General features: G+C 30.8%; 3 protein-coding genes across 3 annotated transcripts; all 3 read right to left on the reverse strand.

The window, feature by feature from the left end:
- Positions 1–1085: 1085 nt before the first annotated feature.
- On the reverse strand, positions 1086–1727 carry LOC125817984 (kiwellin-like). The gene has a single exon (XM_049497485.1). It carries the CDS (start codon positions 1722–1724, stop codon positions 1086–1088), a length of 639 nt encoding a protein of 212 aa, XP_049353442.1. The 5' UTR covers positions 1725–1727.
- Positions 1728–4809: 3082 nt separating this feature from the next.
- LOC125817977 (kiwellin-like) lies at positions 4810–5486 on the reverse strand. Its single transcript, XM_049497479.1, has one exon. It carries the CDS (start codon positions 5446–5448, stop codon positions 4810–4812), a length of 639 nt encoding a protein of 212 aa, XP_049353436.1. The 5' UTR covers positions 5449–5486.
- A 6104-nt stretch (positions 5487–11590) lies between these two features.
- On the reverse strand, positions 11591–14629 carry LOC125817976 (kiwellin-like). The gene is made up of 2 exons (XM_049497478.1): positions 14296–14629; positions 11591–11916 (listed from the first exon to the last, which is right to left on the reverse strand). Exons 1-2 carry the CDS (start codon positions 14627–14629, stop codon positions 11591–11593), a joined length of 660 nt encoding a protein of 219 aa, XP_049353435.1.
- Positions 14630–14849: the final 220 nt, after the last annotated feature.

Genomic DNA, 14849 nt, shown 5'->3' on the forward strand with positions numbered 1-14849 from the left:
TTTATTGGTTTTTAAATATGCTAACCCAATAATAAACCAATAAGATATTTTTTTGGTTTTCGGCTTACTGATTTTTGATCGTTATTGATTCGGTTTTCGATTTACCCAATAAGAAAATATCCGTAAAATATTATATGACTTCTCACTTCTCTAAATGCTTTGATATAGTGAAACTAGAAAGACAATGAGAAATTGCATCAATAAGAGAAAAGATAGTACGAAAGCTATAATTACACATCATCGCCAAAACATAGTATGTAATTTCTGATGTTAATCAAATCACAGACCTTTACAAACTTGCAAAAGCTACAACCTACAATTACAAACTAAAACTAAAATCAAATAGTTCAACAAGACTAAAACTAAAACTAAAATCAAATAACTACAATTGCGAACTAGTAATCAGTAAAGACTCGTAAAGCGGCCTAGTGTGAAGTGGGTGGAGTACTAATAATTTGATATAGTTACAGTGTCTAGTTATATATATAATTATTAATATTTAATATTTAGGAAGGGTAAAATAGTAAATTTTTACCGTCTTATTGAGTTATCGGTTTACCCAATAACCCAATAACATTTTTTCTGTTCGATTTATTAATCGGTTCGATTTTTACACACCATTAACTGTATCAACATTATTCCACCTAACTTTTTTTCACAAAAATAAAGTATAGTACTTCAATATTTGCTAAAATTCAGCTACCTAGTATGTCGTACGTATCAATTTGAAATAGTCAACCTGTATATTCATCGTATAACAACGGTAAAATAAGTGTATAATCTATATACACTGAAATTTTCTTTTGAATATAGAAGTTCGTTCAAATAAAATTCACATCCAAAGTTACTAACAAAGTAGGAAACAATTAATTGTTAATTTAATAGTAATTAACAATTACACATAAATTGAGACGAAAGAAGAACACTAATTATTAGTTAGGAATTATATCCTAGTTCATTATTTTTAAGGAACTCCAATGTACATCTTATTACATGTAAGATGACATGTTTATTCAGTAAGTATATAATTTAAGTTATAAAGTTATTGAATTCTATCAAATCTATAACGATCGCTTGGCCCTTACCTAGACCATGGACCAAGTGACAGTAACATTATCCAAATTTGTATCCAACCCTAAAGCTCTCCACACCGCAATGGAACCATCCACTATGTTATTTTTACATGGACTTTGAAAAGCATGTTCCGCATCACAACCCATAGTAGAATCACATTCATCCACCACTTTAGCTGTAACAGTCTTTCCATTATTAGCACGAATTAGTATCATTTTACCACACCTCGAACGTCCTGCAAACCATCCGGTGGACAATGCCACTATTCTTTCATTATTGTTATGATATTTCCCATCACATGATTTACCAATATCGAACTCGTTGAGGGTAAGTTGAGCGGGTGTTAAGGAGGTGACAGGTGGCGAACAACGGTATATTGGGTGTCTACCGTTGCAATTGACTGTGCCAAACGGACGACATGTATTGGTTGTTGTTGGAGGAGGAGGAGGAGGAGGAAAAGGGACAGAAGGAGGGTTATTTTTGCAAATTTTGGTTCCAACGTTAGGATCATCGTTACATTTTCCATTTATGCAAATTAATTGACCATCACAATCGTCCAAGGTTTTACAAGGGCCGTTACATTGAGAAATGGCGTTAGAAGTAGAGATGAAAATGGTGAAAATTAGTGAAAGAAAGGCTAAATGGGACATTGTGGCTATTTTTGTAATGATTGAAAAGGTTATATGTGTAAGAAAGTGTTGATGGGTGAAGGAAAGTTTCCAAATGGATGAATATATATAGGGAAAAAAGATATTGTGAGTCTTAATTTTCGGCTGGTAGAGTTGTGAACATGACAAATGGACGAATTGACCTGAATCTAAACACGTTATTAATTCGTTCAAACATTACTTATGTTGAAATGAACTAAATCAAGATAGATTAAACAATGTATTATTATAGTTCGATTCAAGTTTTACTTGTTCTTTTTTTTTTTTCTAAAAAAAAGTCGGATATGAAGTGGGCTGATCGAGCACCATGAGACTTCTGGTTCAAATTCCAACAAAGACAAAATATTAAGTAATTTCTTTTCATACTGCTCTAGTAATATATATATATATATATATATATATATACATACTCATAATCCTTTCAAATTTTGTTTGAACTTAATTTGGCTACCCTATGCACAATTAGACTTTTTCTGGATATTCAAAGCAAAGACTTGCATGGATGCACGGCTTCTGACATTAGGGCTAATAGATGGACTAGCAAGTTGATTAATTAATTAACCTAAGTTGTGGTAGGATGATTTAGAGTCATCCTTAGTTAGAGGGGTTTAATTTAATTTTTTAGAAATGTTTTTTTATTGAAAGCGTAATTTTCATGCAACACACGCGAATTCAAGTTTTATCGAATCTCAATAAAAATATCAAACACCTAATGGAAAGAAAAAAGAGACTATTCACTAAAATGCATCCATAAAAAGCTAATGGCTACGAGCTAGTCATTATATTATACCATAAATACAAGGGAAAACTACACAAAATTGACTCAATTATGAAACTATTTATTCTTAATGAATCCATGATCCAAACTATTTACCCACTTATCCCACTTTCTCCTTTTTTATTTCGTGCATGCCGTCAATATCACTACTATGAATAAATTCTATGTGATAATCGGTCAATATATTGATACCATATCGGTATCATATAGGACTGAGCTTAATCCTTCGAATACTCCATCGGTATATTGATACCGTATTGGTATCATATAGGATTTGACTCTTTTTTTAAGATATAAATAAGAAACAATTAATAGAAAATTATCAAAGTCACACTCTTATTTATTTAACTTTAAATTAATAGAAAATATATTTTTTGTGGTATTCTGTCGGTATATTGATATCATATCTATATCATATAAGACTGAGCTTTATCCTCTGTGATATCCATAGGTATATTGATACCCTATTGGTATCATATAGGATTGAACTCTTTTTTTAAGAAATAAATAAGAAACAATTCTTTCTGTGCAAATTTAAAAAAAATCATATCTAAGTTATGACTCTTTTAAAACTGTTTTAGATTAAAATATTGAAGAATTGAAACATACCTCAATGATACCACGACAATATGTAGATATACCGCAATGGTATCATGGATGATTAAGTAATCTCATCGAAGGACTGAAGCAAACCACAATGAAAACACTCTCCGATTATTCATTAATACCATCAAAGTATATTATATTTTGATAGTATCAAGGAGGAAGAAACAATCCTTCAATGAAGACACTGCTCAATTACTCTTTGATACCATCAAAGTATATTCATATACTGTAATATACTAAGATGGTATCAGAGAGAAAAAAAGGGTGGGCACTGACATCAACATGACGTCGGCACGTGAATTATATGTCATTTTAAAATAAAAAGGGTATGAAAGTAATGAGACATTTAAGGGTAATTTTTTTTTTTTTTTGAGGTATAAGGGCTCTTTTCCCTAAATATAGTGAGCAAGTCCTTAGTACTAATAACTTTTGTATAATCGATTATCTAATTCACAAATAATATTTTTCTTCCTTTTTTTTCTTCTTCCCAAACCTTGAAAAAGTTTTTAAAAAATAGTTGCATGTCATGTTATACTGTTTAATCAGAAAAAAAAGAACTAGATGGAAATATTTTGTATTAATTGATTAATTAATTTTTCAAGTAATTAACATTAGAGAAATCAAGAAGTAAAAGGAGAGTAATAAGGGATAAAAGTAGACCATAGAGAGTAGTACTCTTTTCCTAGGTAGTGGCTACTAATTAATTAATATATTCATTTTTGACTCAATAATGGATAAATATATTTCTAGATTTTTTTCACCAAATGATAAAAAGACAAGTCTATTACATAAATAAGTGAATAAACAAAGGGATAAAAAAATAATCTAGAAATAAGTAAGGAGAATTAATTTCACCATCTTAAAATATCGATCATTTTAAAGGTCGAAACAATCGCAATAGAAAGATTTATGATAGAATATGATGGATATATATTTATCATGTATTTATCGATGATTTTATGATGGATAATTAAGTTACAAATATTTCCCATAGTAACCCATTTTGATAACGATTTAAAACAGAATAACAATTAAGTGATTACCATAATTCTTGCAACCCCTATATATTATATATTCATAATTAATTGGTACTCCACCCTTCTAATTTATATGACATATTATATTATATTTTCCTTTTTAGAAAGTTGCCCCGTTAAAATATCACATTTCTATATTTAAAAAAATAAAAACTAATTTAATTTTAAACTTTTTATTTTATTTTTAATAAAATAATCTATAGCTATTCAAATATCTATGACTTGATTTATCATACAAATTTTGAATATATTTATTTCTTTTATAAACTTTGCGACAAATCAAATAACTTGAAAACAAAGTAAAGCCGTATTAATAGATGGTCAAAGACAAGAGTCTTTTCACCTCAAATCAAGTTGCGGATATGATGACTTCCTTATGTTAAAAACTAGAGGAAGTAATTTTGCAAATTCCAAGGGGTAATAAAATCATGACATGATATTTTAAAAAAAAGAGTCAAACATCACCACATAAACATTACTATTAGTCAGAAATTATATCATGGTTGATTATTTTTAAAGAACTCTAATGCACATCTTAATTATTACATGTAAGATGACACACTTATTCGAGAAGTATATAATTTGAGCTATATAAAGATACTGAATTCTATCGAATCCATAACTGTAACAATCGCTCCATTTTGACCTAAACCATGGACCAAGTGACAGGAACAATACCCAAATTTGTATCCAACCCTAAAGCTCTCCACACAGCAATGGAACCATCCACTATGTTATTTTTGCATGGACTTTGAAAAGCATGTTCCTCATCACAACCCATAGTAGAATCGCATTCATCCACCACTTTAGCTGTTACAGTCTTTCCATTATTAGCGCGAATTAGTATCATTTTACCACACCTTGAACGTCCTGCGAACCATCCAGTGGACAATGCCACTATTCTTTCGTTGTTGTCATGATATTGCCCATCACATGATGATGGACCACCCCCGTCTCCGCCTCTACTGAAGTCGTTGAAGGTAAGTTGAGCGGGTGTTGAGGAGGTGACAGGTGGCGAGCAACGATATATTGGGTGTACACCGTTGCAATTGATTGTGCCAGATGGACGACATGTATTGGTTGGAGTTGGAGATGGGACGGAAGGAGGGCTACTTTTGCAAATTTTGGTTCCAACGTTAGGATCATCGTTACATTTTCCGTTTATGCAAATTAATTGACCATCACAATCGTCCCAAGTTTTACAAGGGCCGTTACATTGGGAAATGGCGTTAGAAGTAGAGATGAAAATGGCGAAAATGAGTGAAAGAAAGGCTAGATTGGACATTGTGGCTATTTTTGTAATGATTGAAAAGGTTATATGTGTAAGAAAGTGTTGATGGGTGAAGAAAACTGTCCAAATGGATGAATATATATAGGGAGAAAAGATATTGTGAGATGTAATTTTTGGCTAGTAGAGTTGCGAACATGACAAATGGACGGATATGAAGTGGGTTGATCGAGCACCATGAGGTCTCTGGTTCGAGATAAGATTAAACAATGGTTTATAGTTCGACTCAAGTTTTACTTGTTCTTTTTTTTTTCTTCTGAAAAAAGTTGGATATGAATTGAGCTGATCGAGCACCATGAGGTTTCTGGTTCAAATTCTAGCAAAGACAAAACATTAAGTAATTTCTTTTCATTTGTTCTAGTTTTGATGAAAAAAGTTACGAGATATGTGTGCAAGCTGACCAGAAAGCCATGATTATTCCAAATTTTAAATAGGGTAGGACAAGTCTTATTTTTATGAGCTTAATTTGGCTACCCTATGCACAATTTTCATAGCGATAGCCAATAAGTTAGTAAAATTAGACTTTTTCTGGATATTCAAAGCTAAGACTTGAATGCACGGCTTCTGATATTAGGACTAATAGATGGACTAGCAAGTTGATTAATTAATTAACGTAAATTGTGGTAGGATAATTCAGAATTATCCTTAATCAGAGGGATCAAATTTAATCTTTTGGAAATCATTTTTTTAATTGGAAGCGTTATTTTCATGCAACACACGCGAATTCAAGTTTTATCGAATTCCAATAAAAATATTGAATATCAATAAAAATATCAAACACCAAATGGGAAAGAAGAAAAAAAGACCATTCACTAAAATGCATCCATACAAAGCTAATGACTATGAGCTAGTCATTATACCATGAATATAGGGGAAAACTACATAAAATGGGCCAAATTTTGTAACTATTTATCCAAATTGGATCCAACCAAAACTATTTATCCTTAATGGACCCATGACCCAAACTATTTACCCACTTACCCCACTTTCTTCTTTCTATGATGTCACCATGGCGTCAACATCACTACTATGAATGAATCCTTTGTGATACTCTGTCGGTATATTGAATACCATATCCGTATCATATATGACTGAGTTTAATCCTTTGTGATACTATGTCGATATATTGAACCCTATCAGTATCGTATAGGATTGTACCCTTTATTTAAGAAATAAATAAGAAACAATTAAGAGAAAATTATTAAAGTCACAATCTTATTTATTAAACTCTAAATTAGTAGAAAATATATTCTTTGTGATACTCCGTTGGTATATTGATATCATATAAATTGAGTTTAATCCTCTGTGATGCTCCATCTATATATTGATACCTTATAGTTATCGGTATCATATAGGATTTAACTCTTTTTTAAGAAACAAATAAGAAACAATTAAAAGAAAATTATTAAAGTTACAATCTTATTTATTAAACTCTAAACTAGTAGAAAAATATAAGTCTTTTTTCCCTCTTTTTACAAATTTTAAAAAAATTGTATCTAAGTTATGTCTTTTTTTTAATACTGTTTTAAATTATAGTATTGAAGAATTGAAACATACCTCAATAATACCACGACAATATGTAGATATATCGTAATTGTATCATGGATGATTGAGTAATCTCATCGAAGGATTGAAGCAAACCTCAATGAAAACACTGTCCAGTTATTCATTAATACCATCAAAGTATATTATATTTTGATAGGAGGAAGAAATAATCCTTCAATGAAGACACTGCTCAGTTACTCTTTGATGCGATCAAAGTATATTCATATACTGTAATATACTAAGATTGTATCAGAGAGAAAAAAAGGGTGGGCACGGACATCAATCTGACGTCGGCGAGTGAATTATATGTCATTTTCAAATAAAAAGAGGGTATGAAAGTAATGAAGCATTTAAGGGTAAATATTTTATTTTTTTGAGGTATAAGGGTTCTTTTCCCTAAATATAGTGAGCAAGTCCTTAGTACTCATAGCTTTTGTATAATCGATTAATTAATTCACAAATAATATTATTCTTCCTTTTTATTTCTTCTTCCCAAACCTTGAACAAGTTTTTTAAAAATAGTTGCATGTCATGTTATACTATTTAATCAGAAAAAAAGAAGAAGAACTAGATGGAAATATTCTGTATTAATTGATTAATTAATTTTTCAAATAATTAACATTAGGGAAATCAAGAAGTAAAAGGAGAGTAATAAGTAGGGGTGTGCATTCGGTTTTTCGATTTGTTTTTTCATTATTCGGTTTGGATTTTTCGGTTTTTGGTTTGTAAAAGTGTAACCCAATTCGATCCAAAATAAATTTGATTTGGTTTGGTTTTCCTTTATTCGATTCGCCTTTTTTCAATTTGGTTATTCGGTTATGTCAATAATTAATAACATAACCAAAGTAATAATATTGATTCTCTTAAATATACTTTATAATATAAATCATAAGTAAAACTTAAAACACAATACTTATAATTATACATATTATAGATGTTCAAATATAAAATATAAACGTAATCATGATGAAAGGTAATAACCAAAAAAGGGACAAAAGTGGTTAACTCCAACTTAATTCTAAACCTAAACATTTATATATATATATACACACACACATACATATAATTCGTTTTTTTTTTTGATTTTTTGATTTTTATTTTTTAAAATCCAAAACCAAATTAAAAAACCAAACAAAGTAATTTATTAATCCAAAACCAATTCGAAAAACCAAAAAACCAATCCAAATAAAAATTCGGTTTGATTTGATTTGATTATTCGGTTTGATCCGTAGTGCACATCCCTAGTAATAAGGGATAAAAGTAGACCACAGAGAGTGGTACTCTTTTCCTAGGCAGTGGTAGGGGTGTGCATTATTCGGATTAAACCGAATAACCAAACCAAACCAAACCGAAATTTTATTTGGATTGGTTTTTTGGTTTTTCGGATTGGTTTTGGATTAATAAATTACTTTGTTTGGTTTTTTGGTTTGGTTTTGGATTTTAAAAGATAAAAACCGAAAAACCGAAAAAACCAAATTTTATATATATATATATATACTGCGTGGAGTCGCGTGGTGTGCCACATAAGTCAAAAGGTGTACAAAATTACAAAAAAAATGAGTTCAAGGGGGTAATAGGACCTTAATTTAGTTAAGGTGTGTCTCTGGGATTTCGGTCATAGTCTAGGGGGTACTTGTGTCTTCTCCCTTTTATGTTTGAATTACATCTACAATAGGTATACTTATAAGTATTGTGTTTTAAGTTTTACTTATGATTTATATTAGAAAGTATATTTAAGGGATTAAATATTATTACTTTGGTTATATATGTTATTAATTATTGACATAACCGAATAACCAAACCGAAAAAAGCCAAACCGAATAGAGAAAAACCAAACCAAACCAAATTTATTTTGGATCGGATTGGGTTACACTTTTACAAAACCAAAAACCGAAAATCCAAACCGAATAGTGTAAAACCAAACCAAAAAACCGAATGCACACCCCTAGGCAGTGGCTACTAAGTAATTAATATATTCATTTTTGACTCAATAATGGATAAATATATTTCTAGATATTTTTCACCAAACTATAAAAAGATTAAAAAAAAAGTCTATTACATAAATAAGTGAATAAACAAAGGGATAAAAAAAGAATCTAGGAATAAGTAAGGAGGATTACTTTCACCATCTTAAAATATCGACTATTTTAATGGTCGAAACAATCACAATAGAAAAATTAATGATAGAATATGATGGATATATATTTATCACGTATTTATCGATGATTTTATGATGGATAATTAAGTTACAAATATTTCCCATAGGAAACACTTACCCATTTTGATAACGATTTAAAACAGAATAACAATTAAGTGATTAACATAATTCTTGCAACCCCAATATATTATATACTCATAATTAATTAGTACTCTACCCTTCTAATTTATATGACTTATTATATTATATTTTCATTTTTATAAAATTGTCCCCTTAAAATATCACATTTCTATATTTAAAAAAAAATACTAATTTAATTATAAACTTCTTATTTTATGATGACTTCCTTATGTTAAAAATTAGAGGAAGTAATTTTGCAAATTCCAAGGGGTAATAAAATCGTGACATGATATTAAAAAAAAGAGTCAAACATCACCACATAAACATTACTATAAGTTAGGAATTATATCGTAATTTATTATTTTTAAGTGACTCCAATGTACATCTTATTACATGTAAGATGACATGCTTATTCAATAAGTATATAATATATGCTATAAAGTTTTAATATAATAAGCCACAATGCAACTATCATTGTAACTATCTTGTTAGCTTTCAACCAAAAGCTAACAAGATTTTTAGTTATATATTTATTATTTAGTTAAATAATAAATATGTCTTGTTAGCTTTCAACCAAAAGCTAACAAGATTTTTAGTTACATATTTATTATTTAGTTAAATAATAAATATGTCATTGTATGAGCTGTTTATTACTCATTCCTTTTGAATTTGTTAAATTTTGATCTGACACATAGTTTATGAAAGTAAATTAGATTTTGAGAAAAAACATTAAGTGATACTTGAAGTTCTCCCAGATTTTCAAAAAGACACCTTAACTTTGCGTGTGTCCTATTACCCCACAAAACATTCAAAATCACAATAAATACACATTTTTTACACAATATTTCCACTTTGGACAAAAATATCCTTCGAATGTGCAATTTCTTAAAAACAAAAAGTTGGACCCATTATTGATGTATTGAAGGATGCTTTGGTAATTTCCTATGATGAATTCGTTTTGTTTGTTTCTTTTAATTTATTTTACTATACTAAATAATTCTATAAAATATTATGAATCACGATAATTAATTACTTAAATATTTAAAAGATATAAAAATATATAAAAGATCTGATTGACTCTTCAAATTTTACCGGTGACACATAAATTGGGACAAATGAAATAATATATATTATTTGAAAATTTCTTAGAAAGTACTGTAAATTACAGTAATTAACAGCTAGAAATATTTCAAAGACAAAAAAAAATTGATTGAATCTCAATTTTTTTTTAGTACTACATAAATTGAGAATGAAGAAATGACCTCTATTATTTGAAAATGGCGTAAAAGTATTACAAATCATACAATAAGAATTAACAATTTAAAATTTTAAAAGACTTTAATAAATTATACTTATTCTATTTCCACTTTGGACAAAAATATCCTCCCAATATGCATATTTTTTTAAACAAAAAGTGGGATCCATTATTGATGTATTCAAGGATGCTTTGGTAATTTCCTATGATGAATTCGTTTTGTTTGTTATTTCATTTTTTTTAAATAATTGTATAAAATATTATAAATCACGATAATTATTTACTTAAATATTCAAAAGATATAAAAATATGTAAAAGATCTGATTAACTCTTCAAATTTTATCGGTGACACATAAATTTGACAAATGAAATAATATATATTATTTGAAAATTACTTAGAAAGTACAATAATTTACAGTAATTAACAATAGAATATTTTAAAGACAAAAAAATTTGATTGAATCTCCAAATTTTATTAGTACCACATAAATTGAGAAAGAAGAAATAACCTTTATTATTTCAAATTTGCGTAAAAGATATTACAAATCATACAACAATAATTACCAATTTAGAATGTTAAAAGACATAATTTTTTTTTACCATAGTTAACAATAATTGAAAATTTAAACTACTTTAAATTAATATTAAAGTTTGATTAACTCTTTAATTTTGTCTTTGTCACATAAATTGGAACAAAAAATGATACATATTGGGCCCGTGCTAGCACAGGCTCCGATGTCTAGTATAATATATGCTATAAAGTTACGGAATTTTATCAAATTCATAATTTGTATTCAACCGGAGGAAGTAGTTTCACAAATTTAAAGGGGTGATGCCATGATATTAAAAAAAAAGAGAGTCAAACATCACAACATAAATTGAGATGAAAGAAGAATATTATTAGTATGAAATTATACCGTAGTTGATTATTTTTAAAGAACGCTAATGCACATCTTATTACATGTAAGATGACACGCTTATTCAAGAAGTATATAATTTGAGCTATATAAAGTTACTGAATTCTATCGAATTCATAACTGTAACGATCGCTCCACGTTGACCTAAACCATGGACCAAGTGACAGGGACAATACCCAAATTTGTATCCAACCCTAAAGCTCTCCACACAGTAATAGAACCATCCACTATGTTATTTTTGCATGGACTTTGAAAAGCATGTTCTGCATCACAACCCATAGTAGAATCACATTCATCCACCACTTTAGCCGTTACGGTCTTTTCATTATTAGAGCGAATTAATATCATTTTACCACACCTCGAACGTCCCGGGAACCATCCAATCGACAATGCTACTATTCTTTCATTATTGTTATGATATTTCCCATCACATGATGATGGACCACCCCCGTCCCTGTAACATCTCGCAACTAGAAAGAACTAGAATGAAGTTTAAAATCTGGAAATAGTTATTTTTGGGAAGAATTTAAAAATCTGGAAATTTGGTAAAGGTGTTAAAGTGAATTTTTGGTCAACTTCAAACAACCATAATTCCTATCTCAGGATGAGTTAGGTGTGATTCCAGATATGGTTGGAAATCCCTTGGAATGATCTTTCCAACGCCGCCAAGTTTGAGTGATTTCGAGTTCGTATGAGCAAGTTATGCCCTTCGGAAGTTGGGCTGTTCAAATATAGAATATCCAATCCGGATTTTTAAGGGGTATTTTAGTCTTTTCCTTGCCCTATTATTTTAATTCATTTTTAGGAGTTTAATATGGGTCAAATCAAATTTTAGTCCGTTTTAGAAAAGTGAATTTCACGCTAGGGCTTGGAGAAAAGAGAAAGGAGAAGGGGAAGTCAAGATTAGCTTGTGGATTTCGTCGGGGGTGATCTCTACAAGGTATGCAAGATCACATAGCGTTGGGTTAGTTCACCCATGCGCCAAGCATGTTTAATTTAGCGATTTTCGTCCTAAAAGAGTTAGAATTTGATGTTCTTGAGTTGTGTTCTTGAATTGTTTTCTTTCTTGAACTTACATGTGATTGATGGGTTTCCTTGAGACGTTTTAGCAATGTTAAGAGTTGTTTCGAGTTAGATTCTAGTGTACATGTGTTGGGTATCTGAATCTAAGAAAGTATTGAGAAAATGAATCTATTTAAAACGATTTAGGATCAGAAAACGAGTTGAAAAACTCGTCAGACGCACCTGGGGAGGGCCAGGCGCGTCACGCCCCCATAGCGCCAGGAGGCTGGGGCAGTGCGCCCAAAATGAGCCCCAGTAAATTGAGGCCTGGTACGGTGCACCAGGGACGCGCCCGGATCGGTGTTTTTCACCTGTGTTTCGTCGTTTAGCCTATTTATGTTATTCTAAAGTGTCCTAACACATTCCATTGATTCTAACTACTCTAAATGACTTCTAAACACCTAGAAATCATCCATAAACATGAATCATAACCTTGAATCCATAAATTCAAATTCAAGGAAAGTCAAGAGCCAAGTCTAGGAAGTTCTTCGAGTCTTTTGCAAATGCTTTTAACTTTGTTTTAAGACTTAAAGATCAAGTTTAGTAAAGAGTAAAGTTTGAAGTTCATTTCTTCAAAAGTATACGGGGACTAAGTATTCACAAAGAGATTTAAAATGTTTTCACATTTAAATAAGAACGGAAACTGAGATTTCCAAAGAGCCTTCGGGCTAGTTTTCAGAAAAGAGTAATCGCTTTCTAAATGAAGCAAGAGGGAAAACTTTGATTTCCAAGATAGCCTTTGAGATAAGTTTTTGAGCACTAATCTCAAATCACAGAAGAAGTGTTTTTTTTTTTAAAAATAAACATAAGAGCTAGTATATTTTGGGAGTAGTATTAAGCACTGAATTGGGGGTGAGCATGAGTTCAGATAACTCACGTCTCCATAAAACCATGTAGCCACCATGGGTAGAAAAGGGTCATACTTTTTAGATGAACCCTTTTCACAATAGACTAGTGGATCCACTTAGTAGTTCAGGTCCTATACCTTTGGCTGGGTATAGGATGCGTTGGCAGCGTGAGGTATATCACTGTATCATCACAGAAGTTATTGTATTTTTATATACATCAGTTTATTGTATTTTTACATACATTTCAGAGTTATGTTATATCCTTATACATACACATAGTTGACATCATGTTTTTAAACAACTTTTCTTTATATTGCATTTGTTTTAAACTGGTTTATATTGAAATGAGATCAGTTAAGTATTCATGAGTTGAGAAGATCCAAGGTAAGTGTTTCTTTCAGCAGGTTCCCTTTCAAGCCTATGTTGTTTTAGCATTCCAACTCGCATACTCGTACATTCAATGTACTGATGCCAGTTGGCCTACATCGTCTTATGATGCAGATACATGTAACTAGGATCGGCATGCCAACGCACCGTTGATCTAGTGAGCAGTTCAGAGTCAGTTGGTGAGCTTCTTTGCATTCCGGAGAATCTATTTTCATTGCTTTCTAGTTAGTTCATTAGGATGTTGTGGGGTTGTCCCAACATCCATCTCAGTTGTTTTAGAGGCTTCATAGACAGTCAGATGTTAGTCCTTTGAGTCTTTTCATTATCATTTCTTATTGTTAAGACTTGGGTTGCCACTTTTGGCCAAGTTGAATGTTTAACCTTTAAACATTCTAAGTTATTTTATTATTCAGTTCAGTTAAATATTATTGATCATTATAAGTATGAATATTGTCTTCCACTGAGGTAGGTAAGCCAGGCCAAGGGTTTGCTTGGGGCTAGCAATGGTCTTCGGGTGTCAGCCATGTCTAGGGTGTAGGCCCGGGGAGTGACAGTCTCCACCTTTACTGAAGTCGTTGAAGGTAACTTGAGCGGGCATTGATGAGGTGACATGTGGCGAGCAACGGTATATTGGGTGTACACCGTTGCAATTAACAGTGCTAGACGGACGACATGTATTGGTTGGAGTTGGAGAAGGGACGGAAGGAGGGCTACTTTGGCAAATTTTGGTTCCACCGTTGGGATCATCATTACATTTTCCGTTTATGCAAATTAATTGACCATCGCAATCGTCCCAAGTTTTACAAGGGCCGTTACATAGAGAAATGGCGTTATAAGTGTAGATGAAAATGGTGAAAATTAGTGAAAGAAAGGCTAGATTGGACATTGTGGCTATTTTTGTAATGATTGAAAAGGTTATATGTGTAAGAAAGTGTTGATGGGTGAAGAGAAGTGTCTAAATGGATGAATATATATAGGGAGAAATGAACTGAATTGGGATAAGTTAAACAATGAATAATAGTATGACTTGTTCTTTTACTTTTGTAAAAAGGAAATTCTTTAATGAAGTGGGTTGATTGAGCATCATGATATCTCAGGTTTTAATT

Source organism: Solanum verrucosum, unplaced genomic scaffold, assembly GCF_900185275.1.
Source record: "Solanum verrucosum unplaced genomic scaffold, falcon-dt-bn FXZP01000253.1, whole genome shotgun sequence".
Lineage (NCBI taxonomy): Eukaryota > Viridiplantae > Streptophyta > Magnoliopsida > Solanales > Solanaceae > Solanum > Solanum verrucosum.

What these genes read in the sequence shown, in the direction of transcription:
- LOC125817976 (XM_049497478.1), bottom strand. Translation starts at nt 14,629, where the DNA reads ATGTCCAATCTAGCCTTTCTTTCACTAATTTTCACCATTTTCATCTAC. An exon ending in CTTCAGTAAAGGTGGAGACT is followed by an intron (nt 11,917 to 14,295) that starts GTCACTCCCCGG and finishes AGTTCTTTCTAG; the next exon opens with TTGCGAGATGTTACAGGGAC.
- LOC125817977 (XM_049497479.1), bottom strand. Translation starts at nt 5,448, where the DNA reads ATGTCCAATCTAGCCTTTCTTTCACTCATTTTCGCCATTTTCATCTCT.
- LOC125817984 (XM_049497485.1), bottom strand. Translation starts at nt 1,724, where the DNA reads ATGTCCCATTTAGCCTTTCTTTCACTAATTTTCACCATTTTCATCTCT.